Below are 23,972 nucleotides of genomic sequence, written 5' to 3'. Positions count from 1 at the left end.
CTGAAATTTCTCAAATTTGTTTTTGAGAACAATGGTTGTTCGATATTATTAGATGATAAGATCATCACGAAAGGAACATTGCATAATGGTTTATTTATGTTAGACACCACTCCACAAATCATGAATGTAAATATGTCTAAAAGGAAACGAGATGAGTTGAACAGTGCATACCTGTGGCATTGTAAGCTAGGTCACATCCATGAAAGAAGGATTCAAAAGTTGTTAAATGATGGATATCTAGATCCATTCGACTATGTGTCATATACAACTTGTGAGCCTTGCATTCGTGGAAAACTGACCAAATCTCCATTTAGTAGAACTGGAGAGAAAGCCAATGAGTTGTTGTAACTCATACATAGTGATGTATGTGGACCCATGTCAACTCATGCCATTGGAGGTTACTCCTACTTCATTACATTTACTGATGATTTCTCAAGGTATGGATATGTGTACTTAATGAAGTACAAGTCTGAGGCCTTTGAGAAATTCAGAGAGTATAAGAATGAGGTGGAGAACCAGACTGGAAAGAGTATCAAAACTCTTCGATCAGATCGAGGAGGTGAATACTTAAGTATAGAGTTTACTCAGTTCCTCAAGGACCATGGGATATTATCCCAATGGACACCTCCTTATACACCTCAGCTCAATGGTGTCTCTGAAAGGAGAAATCGTACATTATTAGATATGGTACGGTCCATGATGAGTTTCGCTGACCTACCCATCTCATTCTGGGGATATGCCCTAGAAACCGCAGCTTATCTTCTGAACAGAGTTCCAACTAAGTCGGTAGTGTCTACACCATATGAGATATGGAAAGGGAAGAAGCCTGATCTTAAGGTTGTTAAGATCTGGGGCTGCCCTGCCCATGTTAGAAGATACAACCCCGATAAGTTAGAATCAAGGACAGAGCGATGCAAATTTGTGGGATACCCCAAGGAAACTTGTGGGTATTATTTCTATCATCTCGAGGACCAAAAGGTCTTTGTAGCTAAGAGAGCAGTGTTCCTTGAGAAGGAACACATTCTTAACGGAGACAGTGGGAGAATGATAGAATTGAGCGAGGTTGGAGAACCAAGCTCAAGCACCACTCTACAGCCAGAGTCTATTCAGGTACCTAATACACAAGTATCAACTTTACACAGGTCTGATAGAGTATCCCATCCTCCTGAGAGATATGTGGGACATATTAGAGCAGAGGATGTAGAGGATATTGATCCTCAGACCTACGAGGAGGCTATTATGAGTATAGACTGCGGGAAATGGAAAGAAGTCATGAATTCTGATATGGATTCTATGTACTCCAATAAGGTTTGGAACCTAGTTGATGCGCCCGAAGGTATTGTACCCATCGGTTGCAAGTGGATCTTTAAGAAAAAGATCGGAGTAGATGGAAAGGTAGAGACCTATAAAGCAAGGCTAGTGGCTAAGGGGTATCGTCAAAGGCAAGGTGTTGACTACGACGAAACTTTCTCACCCGTAGCAATGCTAAAATCTATCAGAATTCTATTGGCTATTGCAGCACACTATGATTATGAGATCTGGCAGATGGATGTGAAAACCGCATTCCTCAACGGGAACCTCGAGGAGGAGGTGTATATGATGCAACCTGAGGGATTCGTGTCCAAGAACTGCCCAGATTAGGTGTGTAGGTTGCTTAGATCCATTTATGGACTAAAGCAAGCTTTCCGAAGTTGGAACATAAGATTTGATGAGGCAATCAGATCTTATAACTTCATTAAGAACGAAGATGAGCCTTGTGTATACAGAAAGGTAAGTGGGAGCGCTATCACTATTTTGGTGTTATATGTGGATGACATCCTCATCATTGGGAATGACATAGGAATGCTATCCACAGTAAAGGCTTGGTTATCTAGACACTTCTCCATGAAGGACTTAGGGGAAGCATCTTATATATTGGGGATTAGAATCTATAGAGATAGATCCAAGAGGATGCTTGGCTTATCCCAGTCCAGGTACATAGAAACTATTGTCAAAAGGTTTGGCATGGAAAATTCCAAGAGAGGTCTCATACCGATGAGACATGGGATATCGCTTTCTACGAGTATGTCCCCAAAGACTCTAGAAGAAAGGACGAACATGAATATGATACATTATGCCTCAGCAATAGGGTCTATCATGTATGCCATGCTATGTACTAGGCCTGATATAGCGCATGCTCTGAGTGTCACGAGCAGGTATCAGGCGGATCCAGGCTTGGAGCACTGGAAAGCAGTAAAGTGTATCCTTAAGTACTTGAGAAGGACTAAGGATCTTTTACTAGTATATGGAGGTAATAGCTTTAAGGTTGAAGGCTACACTGACTCAAGTTTTCAGTCTGATGTCGATGATAGCAAGTCGAATTCAGGGTATGTGTACACCTTGAATGGAGGAGCAGTGTGCTGGAAGAGTTCCAAGCAAGATACCACTACTAACTCGACCATGGAGGCGGAGTACATTGCTGCATCAGATGCAGCAAAGGTGATGCAGCAAAGGAGGGAGTCTGGGTGAAGAAGTTCATCACAGATTTGGGAGTCGATACAGATAGCGACAAGTCGACTTCCTTATATTGCGACAACTATGGGGTGATTACTCAAATAAGGGAACCCGGGTCTCATCAGAAGTGTTCTGAGGAGGTTCCAACTTATAAGAGAGATCGTAACCCGAGGAGATGTAGTAGTGGAAAGAGTTCCATCCGAAGATAACATTGCAGATCCACTGACAAAGCAGTTGTCTCATTTTGTCTTTGAGCGTCACAAGAGTCTGATGGAGATCAGACATATAGGTGATTGGCTTTAGGTCAAGTGGGAGATTGCTAGTCATAGGTGCCCAGCAAGCCAATCACGTGAGTGATGGCACGTGTGACTTGATACAGAATCTTTTTGCTTATTATATTTTGGCGTATATCACTTTATAACTATTGCATAAATGTATATATATATTTTGATGTCCTTGGATTTGTGCAATGGGAATCGGATCGTGATGAGATCACGATAATGAGATCGATTCACCTTTAAACACATATCCTAAATAATCCCGGTCATAGGTTACTCGAGAGGGACATCGTGATAACCGGATAGACTGGTGTGCTGTATACCCGTCCATATGATGGATGCAGCTGGTCTCATAGCTGCTCGTGTAGGGACACTGGGGATACAGTACAGGTGCTCATTGGAGAATGAGTTCACTGATTGATCCGCTTACGGAATGTTGGATGGTTGATGATGCCTTATTGTCAGACAGCGATTTCGTAGTCCTAGTGGTGTATCTGGTCCTTAGACTTGAGACACCAAGGATGTCCTGTATGAGTGCTCCACTCTTTGATACCAGACTTATAGGTTTGGCTATCCCAGATCTAGTACAGCTGGTCATTGGGAGTGGTAGTCGACCTTACGAGGGCTATTGAGTGTCGACAGAGGATCATCCACTCTCGGCGTCATGAGAGGAATATCCTATGTGTTCTTGCTCAGACAAATCCCTGGCCAGGGTCATTCGGGTTGAGAGAGAAAGAGTTCTCCGGGAGAATTCGATTAGAGCGAGACTCGAGTAGAAACCGTATGGGTCTGACAACACCATGCTCGATATACGATCTCTAGGATATTAGATGGATGATGGACTATAGGTACATGGTAATTGAGGACAGACATGTCCAATGGATTGGATTCCCCTGTATCGTATAGGGACTACGGCGTAGTGGCCTAGTACGTCCGTAGTCAATGAGTCGAGTGAATTATTACAGAGATAATAATTCACTGAGTTAGAAGGAGTTCTGACAGGTATGACTCACTGCCAGCTCGATATTGGGCCTAGAGGGTCACACACATATGGTAGGCATTGCGATGAGTAGAGGTTCGGATATGAGATATCCGACGGAGCCCTTGTCTTATTGGATGCAGATCCAATACCCACTAGGGAAGGACCCATTAGGGTTTGACACGGGATCTCTATAAATAGGAGGGATTCACAACCTCATAGGCTAGAGTCTTTGCTTGCCTTTCCTATTCTCCTCTCCCTCTCCACCTCAGAGGCCTGGAGTTTTGAGGAGGGTCGTCGCAACCCTGCTGTGTGGATCACCGCTAGAGAGGAGGACGCTTGACCTCCTTCACCCTCTCCTAAGGATGTGCAAGGAAACATGGATATACGATCTCCCTAGGTAACACAATCTCTATACGCAGTTTTGTGTTTTGCGGATTTTTGCACACCAATCTTCGCACGACGACGAACATCTTTTTGGGAATCGGGGATTTTTGTTTTCTTGTTCTTCCGCTGCGCATATGATGTCGCCCCGATGATTTCCCAACAGACTCAAGGGAGGGCTAACCCGTGGAATGGTGGGCGCGAGGGCCACCATCAACTCAATGCAAAAACGAGGAGCGGAGCAACTTGGGTGTAACTTGGCGAAGTACCCAAGCCGTATGAAGGGAGCCAGCATAGAAGATGGAACATGGAGCAGAGGCATAGTGCTTTCCTTGGACAGAGGTCAAGGATATGAACTCTTGTAGAGGCAAGAGCAGGATCATGTTGTTCCATGGGTCATTCATTCTGACGGAGTGGACTCATCTTGCATGGTGCCAAAGACGAAGGGAACTTCTGGGCACATGCACTTTGTCTCAAATGAGCATTTGATGGAGGAACTAAGGCGACTCAATTTGCGGAGGCGAAGTTGGGTTCAGAAGGCCTTAGCACGGGGCAAGAGGACGCAGAGGCGGGTACTCTTGAAGAATATGCCACAGTGTTGTCATTCAAGTTGCTATAAAAGAGGCGGTGCGCAGCGAAGATTGTGCTGGTAGGGACAGAGGCCCAAGATCCAGACAATGGTGCATTAATTATAGCGAAGTCGGGGGACTTCGGGAGCTACTAGGCGACGGACTGTCATAGAGCGGTACTTCATCTTGGTGTGACCCAAGAGTGGGTGGATGAAGGTCGATTGCCAAAGGAGCGAACAAAATCGAAGGTGGAAGAGACCTTGCGATGTATTGGCAGAGGCCACACATGGAGGGACCACAATTCGAGTTCATCCCACAAGGATCAGAATGCAATGAAGATGTCACCAGGAGGCGACATGGTGTAGCGGATCGTGGCAGAACAGTTCGTGGCAATGCGATACACACAACCTTGCCCCGTGAGGGACTAGATCATACAGAGGTATGATCGGGAGCTACTGGAAGCTCCACTTCGGTGAACAACATGACGGCAAGAAGTGCTATGGATTCAAGGAGTGAAGGCCATGGTACCGTAGAGGCGGGTCTTCCGTGCGTGCATCGAATTTTGCATCGGATGAAAGCCTTGGTCATCAGCATATGGGGGCTGTGTTCCACCAAGGGAAAAGTTCGAATGCAAGTACCAGTGAGTCCCATGGGAGGGACTTGATCATACAGCGGTATGATCGAAGCAGCTGGAGAGTTGGACTGCTCCAGAGCTCATATTCGCTTAAGGGAGCCCGACAAGTCAGAGGACAAGGTCGAGGAAGCGAACGTTGCTACCAAGGAAGCTAAGGAGAACAGAATCAGTGCAAACCCTACAATGTGATGGCAGAGGCCGTGTATGGGAGTTGCAGTCTGTCTTTCCATCGACCAAAGGGTGCTGCTTGGAGAACACAAAGGTGTTGAAGCAGGGGGTCGAAAGGGGCAAGGAAGCGACGACGAGTCCATAGGGACTTAGCTACCCAAAATCAAGCATCAGATAGAATGGAGGTGGACTCGGAGGAGTACCACAGAGGCATATCTACTGATTGTGAAGAAAAAGGATGCAGATGCGAGACGACGGATAGTAGAGCCATGGGCATGGCAACGCCATGGTACCGCAGAGGCGGGACTTCCGTGAAAGTCATTGATCCCTTGCTCTCATGGAGGGAGAGTGCTTGGTCGTAAAAGGGGCCGAGGAGGTGGAGCATGCAAAGGCAAACTCCAAGTACCGAGACAAGGCTAAAGGGCAGAGGCCAAGGAACTTCGTAAGACCGGTGTCAATGAGTTTCTCATCAAGATAGCCGAAAGTGAAGGACTTCGGGTCATGTAAGAGTGCACGACCAAGGAACAAAGTAGTCAGTACGTGGTGCTGTACCTTCGCTGCTCAGGGGAGTAGGCGGCAGGGTTGATGGAGAAGACGGTACAATCCCAGAGGCGACCAAATCTATTAGAGAATTACTCCAAGTTGGGGTGAAAACTTCCTGCATTCCAGAAGTTCAATGGCATTGAGAAGGTGAATCACATTAGCTAACTCAACGCAAGGAGTGCAAACACTTCAAGTGCTTCAGAAGTGTGAGCAAAGAGCAGGCGAAGGCCAGTAACCAGCTTGATGCATGGAGTATAACCTCAAGGAGGCGGGCGAAGTCAAGTAACCTTTGCCTTCTGAACCCTTAAGAGAATGGGCGAAACCGAGTACCCCAATTCTCTTATCTATCCAGTAAAGGAGCTCTGCAAAAGTTTAAAGACCCTTCGAAGATAATGGAAGACAATAATTATCAAATCCTCACCAATGGTGATAAGTGTTACTGAGAGTAGATTGTCCGCTTCATTTCTCAACGAAATGTCAATCGAAAGCGGAAGTGATGCGAACCTACTTGGATGTGACATCAATGAGCAATTTTTGTGGAGGAAGGACCCAAATCTTCATAAGTTTGCGAGACGATGCTCGTTAAAAGCTCCAACAAGCATCCACCCAGTTCAAGCAGCATGAGGCATTTGAGAGACTGGCGTAGTAAGGATGGTCTTTTCCTTCATTTGAAGGATCAACACAACTCAGCCAACCCCACACCGGAGTCAGAGTCATTGGTGAGTTGAAGCAGCATGGCGGATCAAAAGGTTCGACGACTCGAAAACAACAGTGGAGAGCAGTTGGGAGCCAAGGGACGCATTATAGCTGGAGCAGAAGATTGAAGACTCAGCAGAGGCAAGGAGTTGCAGTGTCGACAAAGGCTTCGACGAGGATGTCGAAGGAATAAGTGGGGGAGAATGTCACGGACAAACTTCTAAACAGGGTGTTTGATGTAATGCTTATGTATGTCCGTGTCTTTTGGTATGTTCATGCTTTGTACAACATATAGGGGGACGGTCGAAGGCTTGATAGTCTCACTTTAGTTGGGTCGGTGGCCGCTTTAGGCTTGTAAATAAAGGTTGTGTCATGTGGACACGTGTAAGAGATTTTTTGTCTGTAATGGACCATTTTACCCTTTGTTGTGCAACTGTTCAGAGCTTGTAAAGTCTGTTTGTAATTTGCATTGTCTATAAAGTGTTTTTCGGAGATGTTTGCTTGTGGATCCCGATTGAGGCATTTTCTCTGTCCTGTTCTCTCTTTTGTGGGATTTAAGGGACCATGGGAGGCTTCGGGGAGGCTGACCTTTGCGAATCGACACGCAAGGATGCCGCACGACTTAGGCAAAACCAGCTAAGTCCGTGATAGGGCGGCCGACATGGGGCCGAGGCAGTATGTTGGCCGTGCATGGGCCCGAGGGGCCGAGGCAGTATGTTGGCTGTGCATGGTGCCGAGGGGCCAAGGCAGCGTGTTGGCTGCGCATGGTGTCGAGGGGCCGAGGCAGCGTGTTGGCTACGCACGGGGCCGAGGAGTCGAGGCAGCGGGCTGACCGCGTATGGGGTCGAGGCAGCAAGCTGTGCTGGCTGGTCACGCGTGGGACCGAGGGGTTGAGGCGCGCGGGCTGGTCGCGCGCGTGGGGCCGACGCAGGCGGGTTGGCCGCGCGCGTGGGACCGAGGGGTCGAGGCGTGTTGGCTGGCCGTGCGCGTGGGGCCGAGCCGCGCGTGTGGGGCCGAGGAGCCGAGACCAGCCCCAAAAGTCGCTGCTGCTGGTGCAGGTCGACTGCAGTGGAGCAACCTAAGAGAAGGCTAACGTACCGTCATTCCGGGCCCTCCTTCTAGCGCCAAAATGATGCGGGGGGCATCTGTTCAAGCCGTGGCCTCGGGGCCGACGTGACTCAGTTCGGGGGTCCGAATGTCGGGGATCTCGGGAGATGTCCCTCGGGGTCTCCTGGCGGCCGAGCACTGTGGTTCGGGATAGGTCGTTCGGGTCGGCAGGTCGGCAGGTCGGCGGTTCGGGTCGGGAGGAAGCTCCGCCGCAGCGCCGGGAAGAGGTGACACCGTCTTCGTTCCTGCACGCAGGTCGGGTCGGAAGCTCGGCCCGACCCCTCCGACGATCAAGTTAGCGATGATGTGGAGAGGGTTTTGGAGGAAGAGAAGTAGAAGTTCCTCCAAGTGTGTTATGCTTGTCCTCCCCTCCAAGTGTATTGTGCTTCTCCCCTGTCCGTTTAGAATTCCGGGGTATTTATAGAGGAGTTTGATGTTACATGATGTGCCCGCTTGCAGGGGCAGGACAATACCTCGCGTGGCGTCTGACATAGCCACTGGGGTTACGTGGAGAACCGGGCTGCCGTAGGGTATGGGCGAGCCTCGGTCGAGCGCATGAAGTCAAAGCTCTTCGGGCACTGTGCTGTTCAAGCATGGCTGATGTCATGGCGTGTCACATCACCATTTTTGCCCTTATCACCTCCCACTCCCTTCTAACGAATGAGAGGGTATTTATAGGGGAGTATTCTGGCAGGGGGCAGGCTGGTACTCCTGACAGGGGGTAGGCTGGTACTCCTGACAGTAGCGATGACGTAGCGTGTTGGACTTGGCTTTTGCAGGATATTAATGTGCCTCGGTCAGCGTTTCGATCCGTTTGACCATGTGCTGAGGCATGATGTGGGACAGATGACGTCAGCCCCAGTCGTCATTATTTCCCTCATCAATAGGCCATACCGATAGTCAATCCACGATATGATATGGTCTCAATAATATAGCAAAGCTCCTTAAACAAAAAAAAATTATAATCAAAGTTTACAATTCATATCTTATTAATTATTTGGTTCCTAAAAGTATATTTTTAGAAATCTCTACAATGATATTCTTGATATGATTTTATTCTTGTAATAACCGATTTCAATGCTATAAGCTTACCGACGCAGAACTAATTGCTCTCGTAGATTTTGGGATGCAAACTTCTTTTTTGTTTATTAACATATCTTACTGCATAATAATGACATAATTTTTTTAAAAAATATATATATATTTTTATATTTTTTGAATAAGATTGTATTGTTTGAACTAAAATAATTTAATTAAAGAATATCTCACCCATTTGTCTCAATTTTTGTTACTTAAAGTGTTAGTAGTGAAAAAGAATTTCTATCTTTAAAATTCCCAAGGCATTGGGAGTGTTTACTATAGAAATAAAGAAGATAACGGATTAATTATTAATTATCCTCAGTAATTAATTATATTTAGTATATCGATCTCTATATTTTCAAGAGATCCCTAAATAATTTTATAATATTAAAAATCAAGAGAGAAAGGTTTTGTATGAATAACAGGATTAAAATTTTGTTTTTATAAATATAAAAATTTTTAATATAATTTTTAAAAATGTAAATACTGATATATAAAGTAACTGATCATGGGTGTAACACATGAACACAACATTTCCATTGAGGTCTTACTTTTTAAGTGATGCAGAATTCACCCTTAGCTTGTCTTCACATATAATGGTTTTGCTTGAAAAGATGCATTACGATTGGTTTTACCGCGCAAATTTCGTAAAATAGAGGGCAGGCCTCCGTTTGTGGATCACAAATCGCTTGGCTCGATCGATCGCGTAGGCGGAGAGTAGGGTTTGCATAGTGGGGGCGAGAAGGAAGCGGAGGGCGTCGTGGGGTGCGATCTTGGACGCGATGGACAGGAGCAAAGGAGAGGAGGAGGAGGAGGAGGAGTTAGGCAGCGGCAGAGTTGGTGGGAATCGGCGCCTGCGTCAAGCAAGACTACCCTCCACCCTCCGAATCCCTCTCCGGTATGATTCATTTCTTTCCTAGGGTTATTGGTCGCATCGCATGCCCCTGCGCGATGCCTGGACATTTGACATCGTCTTCGTACAAACCAGGTTCGGGGTATTTCCTTTTTGTATCGGCATCCTGTCTTATAGATTCTTACTGAAGATAGACCCACACCATTATTACAAATCAGCTCTATCTTGGGAAAGGCTTCACAAAGACCTACGAAATCAGGCCACTTAATCCATGTCTGGAGGAAGAACGAAGAAGAGTTTTCATTTTCTCACGGATTTTGTCATCTCGGCATCGAGAACACAGTCGTTGCAATTGAATCTATTTGAGGTTCCTGCATCGAGCATTGAGGTAAAACTTTTTGTATTCCAGGTTTATGTACTTTGTCTTCTAAGCTTATCATGCTTCCTCTTTTGCTTAAAAATCTGACAGATGTTTAGATGATTCATTTCCTTCAATATGTGCATTTATTAAGTCCCTGAAAAGTACAATGGATCAACTCCTGCCGCAGGTTTTAGCACCTCAAATCTTGTTTGTTTATAATTAATGTCATCAGCAACTTCAAATGCTTTGGAAAATTTGTCATCCAGCTCGAGGGTGATTTTTGAGAAAGAATAATTAGACCTTTGCATAGGGCATGTGAGACCTAACCCATGGCGGCTCTATGTCATGATGCGTACTTTGGCACTGTCCATCCGAGCCCCTTACCATGTACAATACTAGGTTGGTTTGGTATCATTTGTCACGATTGAGCCCAATAGGATAATTGGTCCATTAGCTTTATTTGAATCACTAACTCAAAAATGTTTAATCCTCAAAATACCTAATCCAGTTTAGCCATAGTAAACTCATCACTCTTATCAACTAATTCATGTCTCAACCTACTTTTGATGCGAGACTAGGATTCGGGGTGTTACATCAAAAGGTTGACCAAGTTATGATTTGTCTCTCCAGAGATTGGGTCTGTTGGGCATGCTTGCCTCAAGCAAGGTGCTCTTTTTCATTTTTCTCATGCATTGATGAATCCCCAATCTCCAAGATATGGTAGGTGTAAGCACCTTCATTTGAATAGACAGGGACTTGACTGCCTCACCCAAGACGTGCAACTCAATTACATCCGGTAGCTGGATCTGCAGAATGTGGCTACTTATGCTGGTTGCACATATGTGGCCCACGTATGGTTCCAATCGATATGAATTATGACTCATTCTCTTTATCATCACCATGATTGTTCTTTAGCTAAATTGCAATGTTTTGTTGCTAATACTGTTATCACTCCACTATACATGGGATCTGGTGGTCTTGTACTGAATGCTTGATGCTTGCAGCCAAATGATCTCTTAATAATTGCATAATCTCGTACTTGAACATATTTTAGGTATGACCATTAGGACTATGTGTTTTACCTATTTTTATTAAGTTTTTTTCCAATTTTGTAGTCATTGTTATACATTCTTTAGAAGGACAATATATTTTCCTTTTCAAATGATTTAGTGTGAACCACACATATGGCTGGTTAAGTTTACAATGTATTATGTTGAATCCTGAGAATGAAATGCTTTTTCCTTTGTACAACATCGCTTCAAGAATTTCTCTCCAGGCTTTTCTGTGACACCAAATTTCATCTGAGAAAGCCTTCGAATTCCTAAGTTCTTATCTTATTTCAATTTTTGTGCTTACAAAAAACTGGAGATCTCACTTTTTCACAGGTCCTGTTGTTCATGTATAGAAATGAAAACTTTACTCTTTATCCTTTTCCGTTAAGACAGGTGTAGCACATATCTATTTTTTGTATGCCCAGTGTTCAGCCTATCCTTGATGCAGTTTGCAAGATGCATTCATTTGTGTTAACTATTACTGAATCGGATACTTATTTCTTTTTTCCTGTAGTATTTTTGTAGCTCAAGTTAGTATGTTCTTGTGAAGAGTTGGAAGTAGCTGATTTAAATACTAGTAAGTCAGAAAGGCTGAGCTTCTTTGTTTCTAAGCATTTCCTTAATCTATCAATTTCACCTTGTAAGGTAGTACTGCCATGATATTCTCCCATTCATGACTCCACAGAGCAGCAAATCCAAGCATATTAGGTTAAGTCAAAACTACTGCGCCTCATATATCCAAGTGCTTGCCTCATTCTTCTGTGTATACTCAAGATGTGAGTTCCCACAAAGCTTCCAGTTCCAGCACCACTGAATAAACTTCTAATGAAGTCTTTGCCTTCACTTTTCCTATTCCCACACCTTTAATTGCTTCTTCTGAACCACCACTTACGCCTACAATGACTCAATCACCATCAATTTGCAGAATGCTTAATGGCACTGAAGATATCATTCTGTGGTTTAGCTTAAACCCACCCAGAGCTGACGGTGGCATTGTTTTGTCCTTTGTATTCGTGTCCAACTTTCACTTTGATTGACATTACAGCCCTGCAACTCAAGTTTGGATCTGAAAACCAGCATACTTAAGGTTATTGGACCACAATATAACTGTGTTTAATGGCTTTCTACAGGTGGGTTAAAGCTTCAGTGCCTATTCCATCGCATGTAATGACTGCAATTAACCAGATCTGAGCAACTGTTGCAGACTACCGCTGAATGTGCTTGGCTTCGACGTAAATTCAGAAAACAACATAACAGCATAATGGCTTTTTTTTTTCCCTTCAAAAACAATGTTGGAAATAAAGATTTTTGTTGTGCCACTTGCATGCAAAACTGAAGCAACTTATTTTTTGCATAGTAATTATGTATTAGGAATATAAAGTTATGATCAGGTGTAATTTGTATCCTATTTGTTATTTGTTATGCTGGATTAGGACAAATCTAATTTGATTCTTTTCTTATAATGGACAGATGATCCTTTTTATTTCTCTAAAGCATTTCTTCCTCTCTTTTGGCATCTGTTTGAACCCAGGTTGATTTTGATATCAGTCATGATCTGAAGAGATTCGGAGTTCTTTTTTCAACTTTGGTCGACTACCAGATCTTTGTTGATGCGTGAATTCTGCTTTACTTCTCCTTTGGCGTCTGAGGTATGACGTGGTTGTTGCTTTTCCTCATCGCTTATTCGCCATGAAATGACTTCAAATGCTAATTTGTAATTTATTTCCTACTCTTTTTCTGTTTTTTCTTTATTTTGAGAATTCATGCATATTTTTAGAAAGTAGATAATTTGTGTTATAGTTAGCGCCAATGAGATGATCTCTATTTGTTATTATATTAGAAACCACAGTAGGTCTGTAAACAATAGTTCATAAATTAGATATTGTATTAAGAGCTTTGATTATAGTGAGCGTATGATGAAGCTAATAAGTTGAACTATGAAACAGTTGGACACCCTTTGCTCTGGAGTTTATCTTATCCTTGCCGGAGGGGAAGGAATGTATCAGAATCGGAGCTTTTCTATTGGCTGTGCATGGCTGGAGCGGATCCAGTGGATTCCTAATCCGCCCTCGACCAATCACTCCCTCACCCCACCACCACAGCTCGTCCCTTGGCGTTGCGGTCGGCGTTTTGTTAACCGTGTGGGTCCGTCCCGCCACGTTGGAGCGGTGGATCTCTGCGGGGTGATACCGTCTCGTACGGGCGAGGTAGTTGCGTCCGAAACAACGGCCGGCTAAAGGATTGTTGAACGACTTGGTCGTGGCTGGTAGGCGAGAATTGAATGCGGTTCGGAACGGGTAAAGGGTGACGCACAGCTCGCCGTTCTGCATTCCTCTGCGAGCTCCTTTTGAACCGTTAGACCCCCGTCACGTTCTTCGCTCCCCTTCCACTGGCTCGCCCACTGGTCGCCTGTTTACTAACCCGACCCCACCCCTCGCTTTCCCTTTGGTTTCTTTATTATCCGCGACCGACCCAAAGCTCGCACGCATGCCCTACCAATCCACCACGCTCCCCACATGCTTGCCGTCCCCCAGCCTCGAGAGATCCGAGCCTCTTCCTGCCACATCCTTATAAAGCTGACAGCAGCGGCGGATCGCGACCGCCATGTCCAACAATGACGGCCGAGAACGGCGGGAGCACCACCCATCTCTGTGTGCAGAGGAAGGCCGCGGAAGGAACTAGGGTGACTCTGGGCATCGCCAACCATGACCACGGCAGCGAAATCGACCCTCGGCGGCCACCACCACTACCTTCATCTCCCGGCGTGAAGGACGTCAACAGAATGGGGACGCCTTCGCCGCCTCCGGTGCCGCTGCTGCCACCCCAGGGGCCGTCCTTCGCCGGATGGTCGCTCGACGGCCCGGCAGGGGTGGCCAGGCGCCACCCCCTGCTTTGCGCCTTCGCGTTCTCGCTCTTGTTCTTCATGGGCGTCGAGTACACCATCCCGATGGTTCCCTCGACTTCCCCGCCTCTGGATTTGGGGTTCATCGCCACCAAGCCTCTCAACCGCGCGCTGGCCACCGCGCCCGCCCTCAACACCCTGCTTGCTGCCCTCAACACTGTGAGTCTGATAACGTGTCCCCTTCTTTCATGTATCTTTTCTTCTCTTCTGTTCCCAATTTTTTGCACACTAAATCCATAGTCTGGAAATCGCTTGCAATCTCCACACGGTATCCATCTCTAGTCTACAATTTCACCCAATCTTAATCTGCCATGTTGGTTCTTTCTCACCGTCCCATGCTTTTTCATGGAATTAGATCTAGAATCAGATGAACGGTCAATTGGCCTCATTATACATTACTAGGTTTAGATTTGGTCCAGATGAAACGTATGAAATACGTGGCTTCTGTAGCATCTTGGTAATTGCTCGTATCATATCGTCAATGGCTAATTGGTTTCAACATCATATGATCACCAGTTGTGGTAGATGTATCGTATCAACGATTCGATCGTGTTCGTTTCATCATGGAAAATTCAATCGAGCTTAACATGTCAATATCTGACATTAGTGGATTTAGTTTCCTCCTTACTTATTAATTAAATAGATTAGGCCGTCATGTCAGGGGCGGAGTAGGAGAGGTATGCCTTCTTGGATTTGTAGTGGTTGATGGTTTCATGGAGATTGGCCGTATATTTTTCCCAGGTCTTCGTGGGTATGCAGACCGTGTATATAGTGTGGACCTTCCTGGTGGAGGGGAGGCCACGTCCGACCATCGCGGCTCTCTTCATGTTCACTTGCAGGGGGATTCTCGGCTGCTCCACCCAGCTCCCGTTGCCTCAGGTACGCTTCTTCTTCTTCTTCTTCTTCTTCTTCTTGGTCGCTTCCCCCTCGGCTTTCTCGGTCTCTGCTGGTCCAGCTTATGCGGGGTCTCGATCCGTGGTGCAGGGTTTTCAGGGTTCAGGAGTGGATTTCCCCGTGGGCAACGTGTCCTTCTTCCTCTTCTTCTCCGGCCATGTCGCAGGGGCCGTGATCGCATCCTTGGACATGAGAAGGACGAGGAGGTGGGGCATGGCCCGGGTCTTCGATTCCCTCAACCTGCTGCAGAGCGTGAGGCTGCTCGCCTCGAGAGGCCACTACACCATCGACTTGGCCGTCGGCGTCGGTGCCGGCTACGTGTTCGACGATTTGGCGGGCAAGTACGAGGAGAGCAAGTTGAAGCGTGGGGGCGAGCACCGGCGACCGTGCTTCAGCTTCCGATGCAGCTGTGAAGGACGTTGACCATTCCATGCAGCATACTGATCCCCTCCTCTCGTATGCTTCTTCTTCCATTGTTCTCTGCCTTCGATTTTATTCTCTCCGTTGTTCCAAGTACTTTTGACGTCTGCTGATCTCGAACAAAATTGCTAGCTCAGCTTATGTTCCTCGAGTCTTCTTCATCTACGACCAAATTAACGAGGGATAATTTAAATATTTTTTAAAATAGAAGTAGTTAAAATGAGAATACTGATTGGAAAATTATGAGTATTTTCTATAAAAATCGTTTTTTCTTTCGGTGAAATATTCTTCGAATCTATAAAAAATGTTCTCTGTCCTATATTTACTCATATCAAGTTTTATGTTGAGTCATATTTTCATCTGAATTCATATATAAAGTATTCAATTCAATTTGCAATTTCTAAACAACTAAATTATATATCATTGTTGAAATCTTTTATCTGGTGTCGTGTGAAATCTTCTTGGTGCTCAAAATTGACAACCCCACTCTGCTTCTAGTCCTCGTTAGGAGGGATGATTAATTCTGATACATCAATATAATATATCTCGAGGATAAATAATTGTTAGATCAGTGCCACCATGTTGATAGATAAATTACTACGAGCTAGCAGACGTTTGAGATCAAAGGCTAAGGGTGAAGGCGTGATTTGATCTTGATCCTTGTGGAGCGAAAAAGATACTAGATCTACACGGATCTCTCGCTAATATCCATAAATAATATATTTTTCATAATAGATGAATATTACCATATGTATATTCAGGTGCATGGTACTTCAGTGAATTTTTCCCTTCTATTCAGAATAAATATATTTTCGTACCTTCTCTTTAAAATGGAAAGCGGACGTTCGAACACGAATCTCAGCAATCACTGATTCTACATATTGATTGTTTTGAACTAAATTCAAATCTTTTAGTGAAATATGTATGTTACGTTGATTATATACAAGTCTAAAGAATATAGGATGACCATGACGGATATGTGGGATGAACCAAATCTTCGTTGAATTTTATTTTTTCATTAGAACGAGCTCATACATGCTCGACGGTACCGCATGTGATCTTTCAAAATTTTCTTATCATAATCATCTAAGCATGCATAAGGAATTTGTGAGGGAAAAAAAGAAAAAGGCAGCGTTAATGTTCTAAACCCGAATATGATTTTCTCCCACAAGCACAAGTGGGTGAAAAGTGAGAACAAATTGATTTCTTCCAACATCTTATTAGTCATTATTCTTAATAAAGATTCAAACATCCGGTCCTGTTGTCGAAGATAAGAATACTGGTCAACTGGGATTTCTTTTTCGTCTTCTTTACGGCTGTCAGTATCTTCTCTCTCTCTCTCTCTCTCTCTCTCTTCATGAATTCAAATAGTCTACAGGAAAGAGAGAAAACAACAAATGCTGGACTTTGTCGTAGTCCAAGTGTCCCTATTGGCATGACCCAACACACGGTGTTATTTGACCAATTCTTAGCTACAATCCATCTTGTCCTCATCAGTCTATTTTCTATGTAGAAATGGTCAAGCGAAGACTTGGTTTCCAACCTTACGGTATTTTTCTTCTTTCATGTCAATTTTCTTCTTTCTTATTTGACCAATTCTTAACTACAATCCCCCTTTGGAATCTTACTTTAAGGGAGCAAGTCGATGTTGTAATAACATTATTTCTCTGCGATCACAATTGAAGTCGTGAAAATAATATTCTTATCGAATAGAGATGAATCAGACAAATAACAAAAATTCAATCTTTGTATTGTTTTATGAGATTATTATTAGTAGTAGTTGGAATCTTACAGTTATTTTTAATGTAAAGGTAGTTGGAATCCTGCCGAGCGTAAGTCATCATTATTATTATTGCCTTTGTATCACAACCCTGTGCTTTTTTATGTGCTACGAGGTCTCTCTCGTTTATTCCTCTCCTCCTTACCTCAGCTATACAACCGGTTGATACTCCCAGGGGGAAAGCACAACTGGTGCAGTCTCTCTCTCTCTCTCTCTCTCTCTCTCTCTCTCTCCGAGAGACTCCTTCCCCACTGCTGCATCATTCTTCCCCCTGTGGTGGTCTCTCTCTCTCTCTCTCTCTCTCTATCTATCTATCTATCTATCTATCTATCTATCTATCTATCTATCTATCTATCTCTGAGAGACTCCTTCCTCACTGCTGCATCATTCTTCCCCCTGTGGTGGTGAAGCTGACGGGAGAGATGGCGGACCACTTGCTGGGTCTCCTGAGGGTTCGAGTGCAGCGAGGGGTTAACCTCGCCGTCCGTGACTTCACAAGCAGCGACCCCTATGTCATCCTCAGAATGGGCAACCAGGTTCGTTCTTCCTCCTCCTCCTCCTCCAGCTTAGCTTCACCATTTCTATCAGCCTCCTTGGATGCCTAAGCTTGGATCGTCGAGTGGTGACATAACATCTTTCACTTCTTCCGAGTATTAAAGGTTCAGTCATGTTGTAGGTTTTTTCTTCTTCTTCTTCTCTCTCTCTCTCTCTCTCTCTCTCTCTCTACCTTAAGGTCTGCAGATAGATAAAAACAAAATGAGACGACTCTCTCTTGATCGATTCAAACATTTATCTCCTCCGAAGCGTATGGAAAAAGGCCAGTCCATGCGATCCACACAACTCCATGGGGGGTGTCATCCAATAGATTCTGTGCACCCAAATACCACCGTCGTCCTCTTGCATTGCTTTCGATCCTCGACGTCGACTGCATCCGTTCGTCGAGGGAGTGGAAATTGCTGGTCAATCACGATGTTGGCTAATATTTTGATTCATACCATAACATCTCGATTTTGTTTCATATTAAAAATGATTTTAAACAATAAGTGTATTAACGTTAATTTGGATTTAGATTTTGGACAAGTTATTCAGTCAATTATTATTATTATTATTATAATATATATATATATATATCAAACTTATTGTAAGATTAATATTGTGATATTAAGAACTCATATTGTTTCCATTTGAACTTCTCTTCCTATCTAATACGAAATCCATAGAAATAATAGAATAATCGATCGTATAAATAAAATAATTCAAGATTTTTTGGGGGGGATAAATTGGAAGTCTCACATCAAGTTTACGTTCATAAAATAAAATAAAAGAAAAATAAGCGTGAAAATAGAAAATAACTCAAAGGTCATCTTAACACGAAAATGTTATATAGTATAATAATAATAATAATAATAATAATAATAATAATAATAATAATAATAATAATAATAATAATAATAATAGAGAAAGTTGGTACGGCCGAGCGAAGGTCGGCGGTGGGGCAGTCCGCGCCGGCTCTTTTACTCCGTGAATGCCGATTCGTCGCATTCTGCTGCGCGGGAGGAGAGCGGACGACGGTGGGGGGCGGGAGAGGTTGAGGGATCGGCGGTGGAGAGCACATGCTGGGGCTGCTCAAGGTGCGGGTGCTGCGGGGTGTGAACCTCGCCGTACGGGACTTGCGGAGCAGCGACCCCTATGTCATCCTCAAGATGGGCAAACAGGTTCGCCCTACACCCACCTCTCCTTCTTGTAGCATCGAGGCGTGCGACTTCGCGTCGATCGTCCCGAGGCTTGTTTCTTGATCGAGCCTTTGGATGGTCGGTGCGGGGAAGGTTCCTACCGAGATGGCGGGGATCTTCGGATCGAACTCGGATGGGGAGTGTCATGTGTCTGAGGATCATGTCAAGAACCAAGAAACGGTCAGGAGTTGCGATGATCCGAGAAAGATAGAAAAGAGAAGGACGGATCCGGAAAGAAGAGACGAAGGATGGAAAAGAAATTACAAGAAGATTTAGGATTTAGGATTTAGGAAATGAGGTGTGTAGGTGCACCCTCGAGGGCCGCGAAAGCGCAGAGCCGAATTAGTTGCTTCTTGATTTCTTTGCTTGGCCATTGCTACGAAGAAACTAGTTGATTCTTGATCGTCTCTTTTCCACTCGGACATCTGTAGGTAGGTAGGAGCATAAACTAATTCTTGATTGCTACGAAGAAGAAACATAAATTGAACTTAGTTGATTCTTTTCAGTGTCTTTTTCTTTTGTGACTCGGACATTGCTACAAAGAAAGATTTCATCTCCGTAGAAGTTCCTCACGAACTAATAGTTCTTGCATCCGACAAAAAAGAAGAAAAATTAAAAGAAATCCTTGTTCTGTTCACCGGTAAACTAATTGAATCTGAGATTCGATCTGAAGCTGCTCCATGACTCAACTTAATTTTCTATTGTGCCTCAGCTCTCTATAGCCCTGTGCTTTACACACACATCACACGTATTTGTGGGTTGAGTAGATTTATTTCATTTTGTTGACTGACACATTTTTAATGAGAAAGAAACATTCAAAATTGTTAAATGCCTGTTTTTAGACCTTTTCAACATTTTGTTTGTTGTTGTTCTTACCCTTTCCTTTTTTTTTTGGGGTGACTATGTACATGTTTTATTAGTTTTTGTTTACTTTTTCCCTACGAAGAAGTCATCAACATATAGAACAACAGAATATTAGAAAGATTGTCTTGCTGCTTCAGATTGCTTACCTTGCCTGTTAGGTTTTGGCAAGAGGAACCGCTTGGTGATTATGGGTCTTTTTAGTTAGGAGATGTGAAAGTTGTTACACATGGCTTGGAATTTTGCATATGCAGATGAATGAACATTTGGTGTATATGGTGTATTCTTAATGATGAAAGTCTGGCATCCTAGATCGTGGGCCGTTAGTGTTTCTTTGAAGTCAGTTTGGAGTAGCATCAGATCAAGATTTAGTCAACATCAGAATTTGGTATGGGGGACTTTACATCACAAACTGAACCAAATCAACTGTCTTTCCTTTTAGTTTACACATAGGTCAAATCCTCAAAAAGGAGCACTCAAAAAGTATTTTTGGACAGGTAGTGAGTCATACGCTACTCAAGCTATAATCCACACCAGATGTGGGACTATATTTGGTTATCACAATTTTGGCTATCAGGCCATCAATCACACTCTCTGGTCCTGAGCTGTGAGATGGATGCCCATGCGAAGAGACCAGGATAAGCCATGACATAATTGACATTAGTCGTAGTATCTCTTGGAATTTGGTATGTAAGCTCCAGCATGAACAGCTGCCTGTGATTTGAATTGTACTTTCAAATAGATTGCAAATTGGTTAAGGGGATCTTTTGTTACTTGGCATCATTTTGACTATTTTTGTTTTGAATTTATTTTGGGCTTTTAAGAAATCATTTCTGTTGTTTTCTCTGCTTCTCTCAGAAATTATATGATTTTAGATTAATTTTGGTAGATACATGTTGATAATTCCGCAAAAACCCTTTATTGCAGCATTGAAAAATGGATCTTGGTGAAGCACCATTAGCTCTAGTAAGCCTAGAGCAAAAGTGATGTTTAACTAAATAGTCACATTCTTTTGTGATTCCAGTATTGATATTGTGTATTAGGATAATCATCTGGTATTAGTGTCTTATATATTAAAGGCTTGTATTCTGTACATACAAAGCGTGTTGTATTTTTGTAATCTGCAGTCTTCTGGAGGATAGATTGAGATCACATATGCATACAAGTTGTATGTTTCTTTTACTTTCGGTCTTACACTTGAATCTCATGCTGTTTTTGCAGTACTGTATGGAATATACCTACATTGTAAAAGATTTTCTGTTATATGTAGTTTCTTTTCTGTTTGATGTTAGCTCTTTTCGCCTAAGATTCTTCAAGTTATACTGAATCTTCTCACGTGATTGCCATTGTATAATGCACTTTTTCATTACATTTTGATTTATTATAATTACTTGATCCTATGTATTAGCTCTGGGACTAATATCTATAGTTTTTATCCTAGTATATCCTGTTGTGAATTCTATGCAAGAGAACTTTCTGATATAATCAATTGTCTTTGATGTCTTCTATTTGATTCTCTATCTGGATCCTTGATAGTAATATTTGCCTAGAATTTCTATCTGATGCTTCATTGGTTATGTGTCATGATGATAAATCGTCCTAGTATGTCTTACGTGATGTATAATTGCTTACATATGCCATGTCTAGTTTATGTGTCTAGTCCATCAACTGCTATGTTGCTCATATTTATATTATTGTCTGTTCATCCATCTTCGTGCAGAAACTGAAGACTCGGGTGATAAAGCGTAATACTAATCCCATTTGGAATGAGGAGCTGACACTTTCTGTTGAAGACCCTGCCCTTCCAGTGAGACTTGTATGTTTCTCTGTCACTTTGCTACTTGTCACTATCCAGTGACAGCAGGAGATTTTTTTTTCCCCTATTATTTGGACACAATATACTGAAATCTTTTTATCTTCATGCAGTTGTTTCAAATTTTTGTAAGCAACTACGTGCAGAAGTGGTTATTTTCCTTCTAAATAAGATAAATGAATATTTATGAATGAGTCATTATTTCATATAATCGATAGTCAAGGAGAGTTAATTACATGAGTACACCTTGGATTTGTTTGATGGATCTATATCCAACCTCCACCTTGACCACTCTCTGTGAGTACAATTAGGTTTATTGGTAGATAAACTGTTCATCTATTAATTAGCAGCTGTACTTTAACATTAGCTGATTTGGTATGGTGCCGTTTGTGTCAAATGCACTAGCATTATCACCAGTAATTACTGGCGAGTCCTATCATGTTTGAGCATCCATATTTTCCCATTGAAGGTTCCCAAACCGGCAAACGTGTCTGGGAATTCCAGAAGCCACAATGTCTTGTTATGCATTTCAAAGCTTTCTTTTGGACTTAACACGAGATACATGCAGAAGCAACGATAAAATTTAAGGTGTTTGCCCAGAACAACACCGCCACAATCTTACTCAATTTTTCATTGACGAAAGTTTACTCAATTTTACTCAAATCTTACTCAACCTAATATTGAAGAAAGTTTACTGAATTCTCTTGCTAAATTTTATCAGCTTATGCATTTTGGATGATGAAATTGTTGTTGGGATAATAGGCTCTTGCTCTCTGGTATCATATGTTTGAACAGAACTTTTTATTAATAATGATGCCATCCAGTTTGAAACACTGCAGTTTATTTTCGGATAATACTGCTTGGTTGCAGCCCCATCTTTTTTCTAACAAAAGATGTAAAAAATAATGTCTTTGCTGGTTGGGCTTGTATATCGGGGTCGAGCATTCTCAACTCGTGTTTACCTGGAGAAGCTGAAGTTGGATATCAATTGGTATTGTTTCCAATGGTTATCATCAATCATCTTGACACTGATGTTGGTTATTATGCAGGAGGTGTATGACAAGGACACATTCAGCCAGGACGATCCTATGGGCAATGCCGAGTTTGACATACGTCCATTTGTGGAAGCTGTGAGGATGAACTTGCAAGGCGTTCCAAATGGCACCATGATAACAAAGGTGGCGCTGGGCAGGCAAAACTGCTTGGCCGATGAGAGTAATATATACTGGTCAGATGGCAAGGTGCTTCAGGACCTCGTCCTTCGCCTTAAAGATGTCGAACGTGGTGAAGTGGAACTGCAGCTGCAATGGGTCAGCATTCCAGGCGCCAGCGGCCTCTAACTATATGGAGTATCGTCAGTCTTGTGCACCTGCCTTGACATATCCTGTTTATTTATGAGTCTTAAGAGGAAACTTGTATCGATGTATATGAGTCGTCTATATGTGTATAACTAGAATCAGATGCTGCGGCATCCACCACTACCACCAGAACAGGCAGTGAGTCCAGAGTTCAGCTTATTTTGCACCGCACCTTGTCGTTTTAACTCTTACTATCAATTAAAATGGATCTATTATTGTGTTTTAGGATTTGGCTTGTGGATCCCTCCTGCCCGCTTTTTATGACGCAGTAAGGATTTATCCTGAATAGATGAGAGAATCATACTGCAGAGGGAGATCTCATGCCAATCAAAACAAAAGATAGATAGATGAATTCCCGGGTTGCAGCAGTCACTTCACCTTTTGTCTACAGCATTAGCTCTCCCCTACCCAAGTTTGCAGGTGCAAACCCAGCAACAGTTTGTGCACAGCATCTGCAGACAGCACCTTACAATCATACAGACAATGGTATGTATGATTCTATAGAAGCCGAAGCGAAGATCACATTTTGAAGAGATAACGCAAATTAGTTTAGATGTGTAGTGATTTAACAAGTAGCGATCAGAGCCCAGAATTTTCATGGTAAGCATCGTTTCTTGATCCACGGCACAAGAACTGTTGATGTGGTCTGTCTCCTGTTTCTTCTGTAACTCGGTTCTAGGATTCAACCTTGGAAACATGGATAATGATTGGAGAGAGAGAGAGAGAGAGAGAGAGAAGAAAAGGAAGATCCAGTACATCGAATGTATACTCCAAAGCTCTCTATGCTGGGAGTGGAGCGAAGGGAACTCATATCTTGTACTGGAAGATCAACAATACCATCTTGCTCAGCAGAATTATGGCCAGCCTACTCGCCGATCCACCTTCAGCAGCTGCTCTGTTTGTTGTTCCTGAGAAAGCCAAAACAGAGATGTCACGTTGAAATATTTATCTTAAATATGACAAGGAAGTATGCGTCGTAGCATTAGCAATGGCCGATGGCCTTTTATCATCTCC

General features: G+C 43.3%; 2 protein-coding genes across 3 annotated transcripts; both read left to right on the top strand.

Annotated features, from left to right (window-relative positions):
• Positions 1-13,592: 13,592 nt before the first annotated feature.
• Positions 13,593-15,564, top strand: LOC103969332 (phosphatidylcholine:diacylglycerol cholinephosphotransferase 1). Its single transcript, XM_009382834.3, has 3 exons — positions 13,593-14,258; positions 14,841-14,978; positions 15,084-15,564. The coding sequence occupies exons 1-3, from the start codon at positions 13,812-13,814 to the stop codon at positions 15,414-15,416; spliced, it is 918 nt and encodes a 305-aa protein (XP_009381109.2). The 5' UTR covers positions 13,593-13,811; the 3' UTR covers positions 15,417-15,564.
• A 1,815-nt stretch (positions 15,565-17,379) lies between these two features.
• LOC135580856 (GTPase activating protein 1-like) lies at positions 17,380-23,183 on the top strand. 2 transcript variants are annotated; one of them, XM_065130083.1, is made up of 3 exons: positions 17,380-17,729; positions 21,508-21,603; positions 22,650-23,183. In XM_065130083.1, exons 1-3 carry the CDS (start codon positions 17,616-17,618, stop codon positions 22,938-22,940), a joined length of 501 nt encoding a protein of 166 aa, XP_064986155.1. In that variant the 5' UTR covers positions 17,380-17,615; the 3' UTR covers positions 22,941-23,183. The 2 variants fall into 2 exon arrangements, with proteins under 2 accessions (XP_064986155.1, XP_064986156.1); XM_065130084.1 differs by lacking the exon at positions 17,380-17,729 and adding an exon at positions 18,724-18,908.
• The last annotated feature ends 789 nt before the right edge of the window (positions 23,184-23,972 follow it).

The sequence above is a fragment of the Musa acuminata genome, chromosome BXJ2-10, assembly GCF_036884655.1.
Source record: "Musa acuminata AAA Group cultivar baxijiao chromosome BXJ2-10, Cavendish_Baxijiao_AAA, whole genome shotgun sequence".
NCBI classification, from domain to species: domain Eukaryota; kingdom Viridiplantae; phylum Streptophyta; class Magnoliopsida; order Zingiberales; family Musaceae; genus Musa; species Musa acuminata.
This window is presented reverse-complemented; position numbering and strand designations above follow the sequence as displayed.

Coding starts and splice junctions, on each gene's coding strand:
- LOC103969332 (XM_009382834.3), top strand. CDS start 13,812: ATGACGGCCGAGAACGGCGGGAGCACCACCCATCTCTGTGTGCAGAGG. Junction 14,259..14,840: donor TGCTTGCTGCCCTCAACACT/GTGAGTCTGATA, acceptor TATTTTTCCCAG/GTCTTCGTGGGTATGCAGAC. Junction 14,979..15,083: donor CCCAGCTCCCGTTGCCTCAG/GTACGCTTCTTC, acceptor TCCGTGGTGCAG/GGTTTTCAGGGTTCAGGAGT.
- LOC135580856 (XM_065130083.1), top strand. CDS start 17,616: ATGGCGGACCACTTGCTGGGTCTCCTGAGGGTTCGAGTGCAGCGAGGG. Junction 17,730..21,507: donor TCCTCAGAATGGGCAACCAG/GTTCGTTCTTCC, acceptor ATCTTCGTGCAG/AAACTGAAGACTCGGGTGAT. Junction 21,604..22,649: donor CTGCCCTTCCAGTGAGACTT/GTATGTTTCTCT, acceptor GTTATTATGCAG/GAGGTGTATGACAAGGACAC.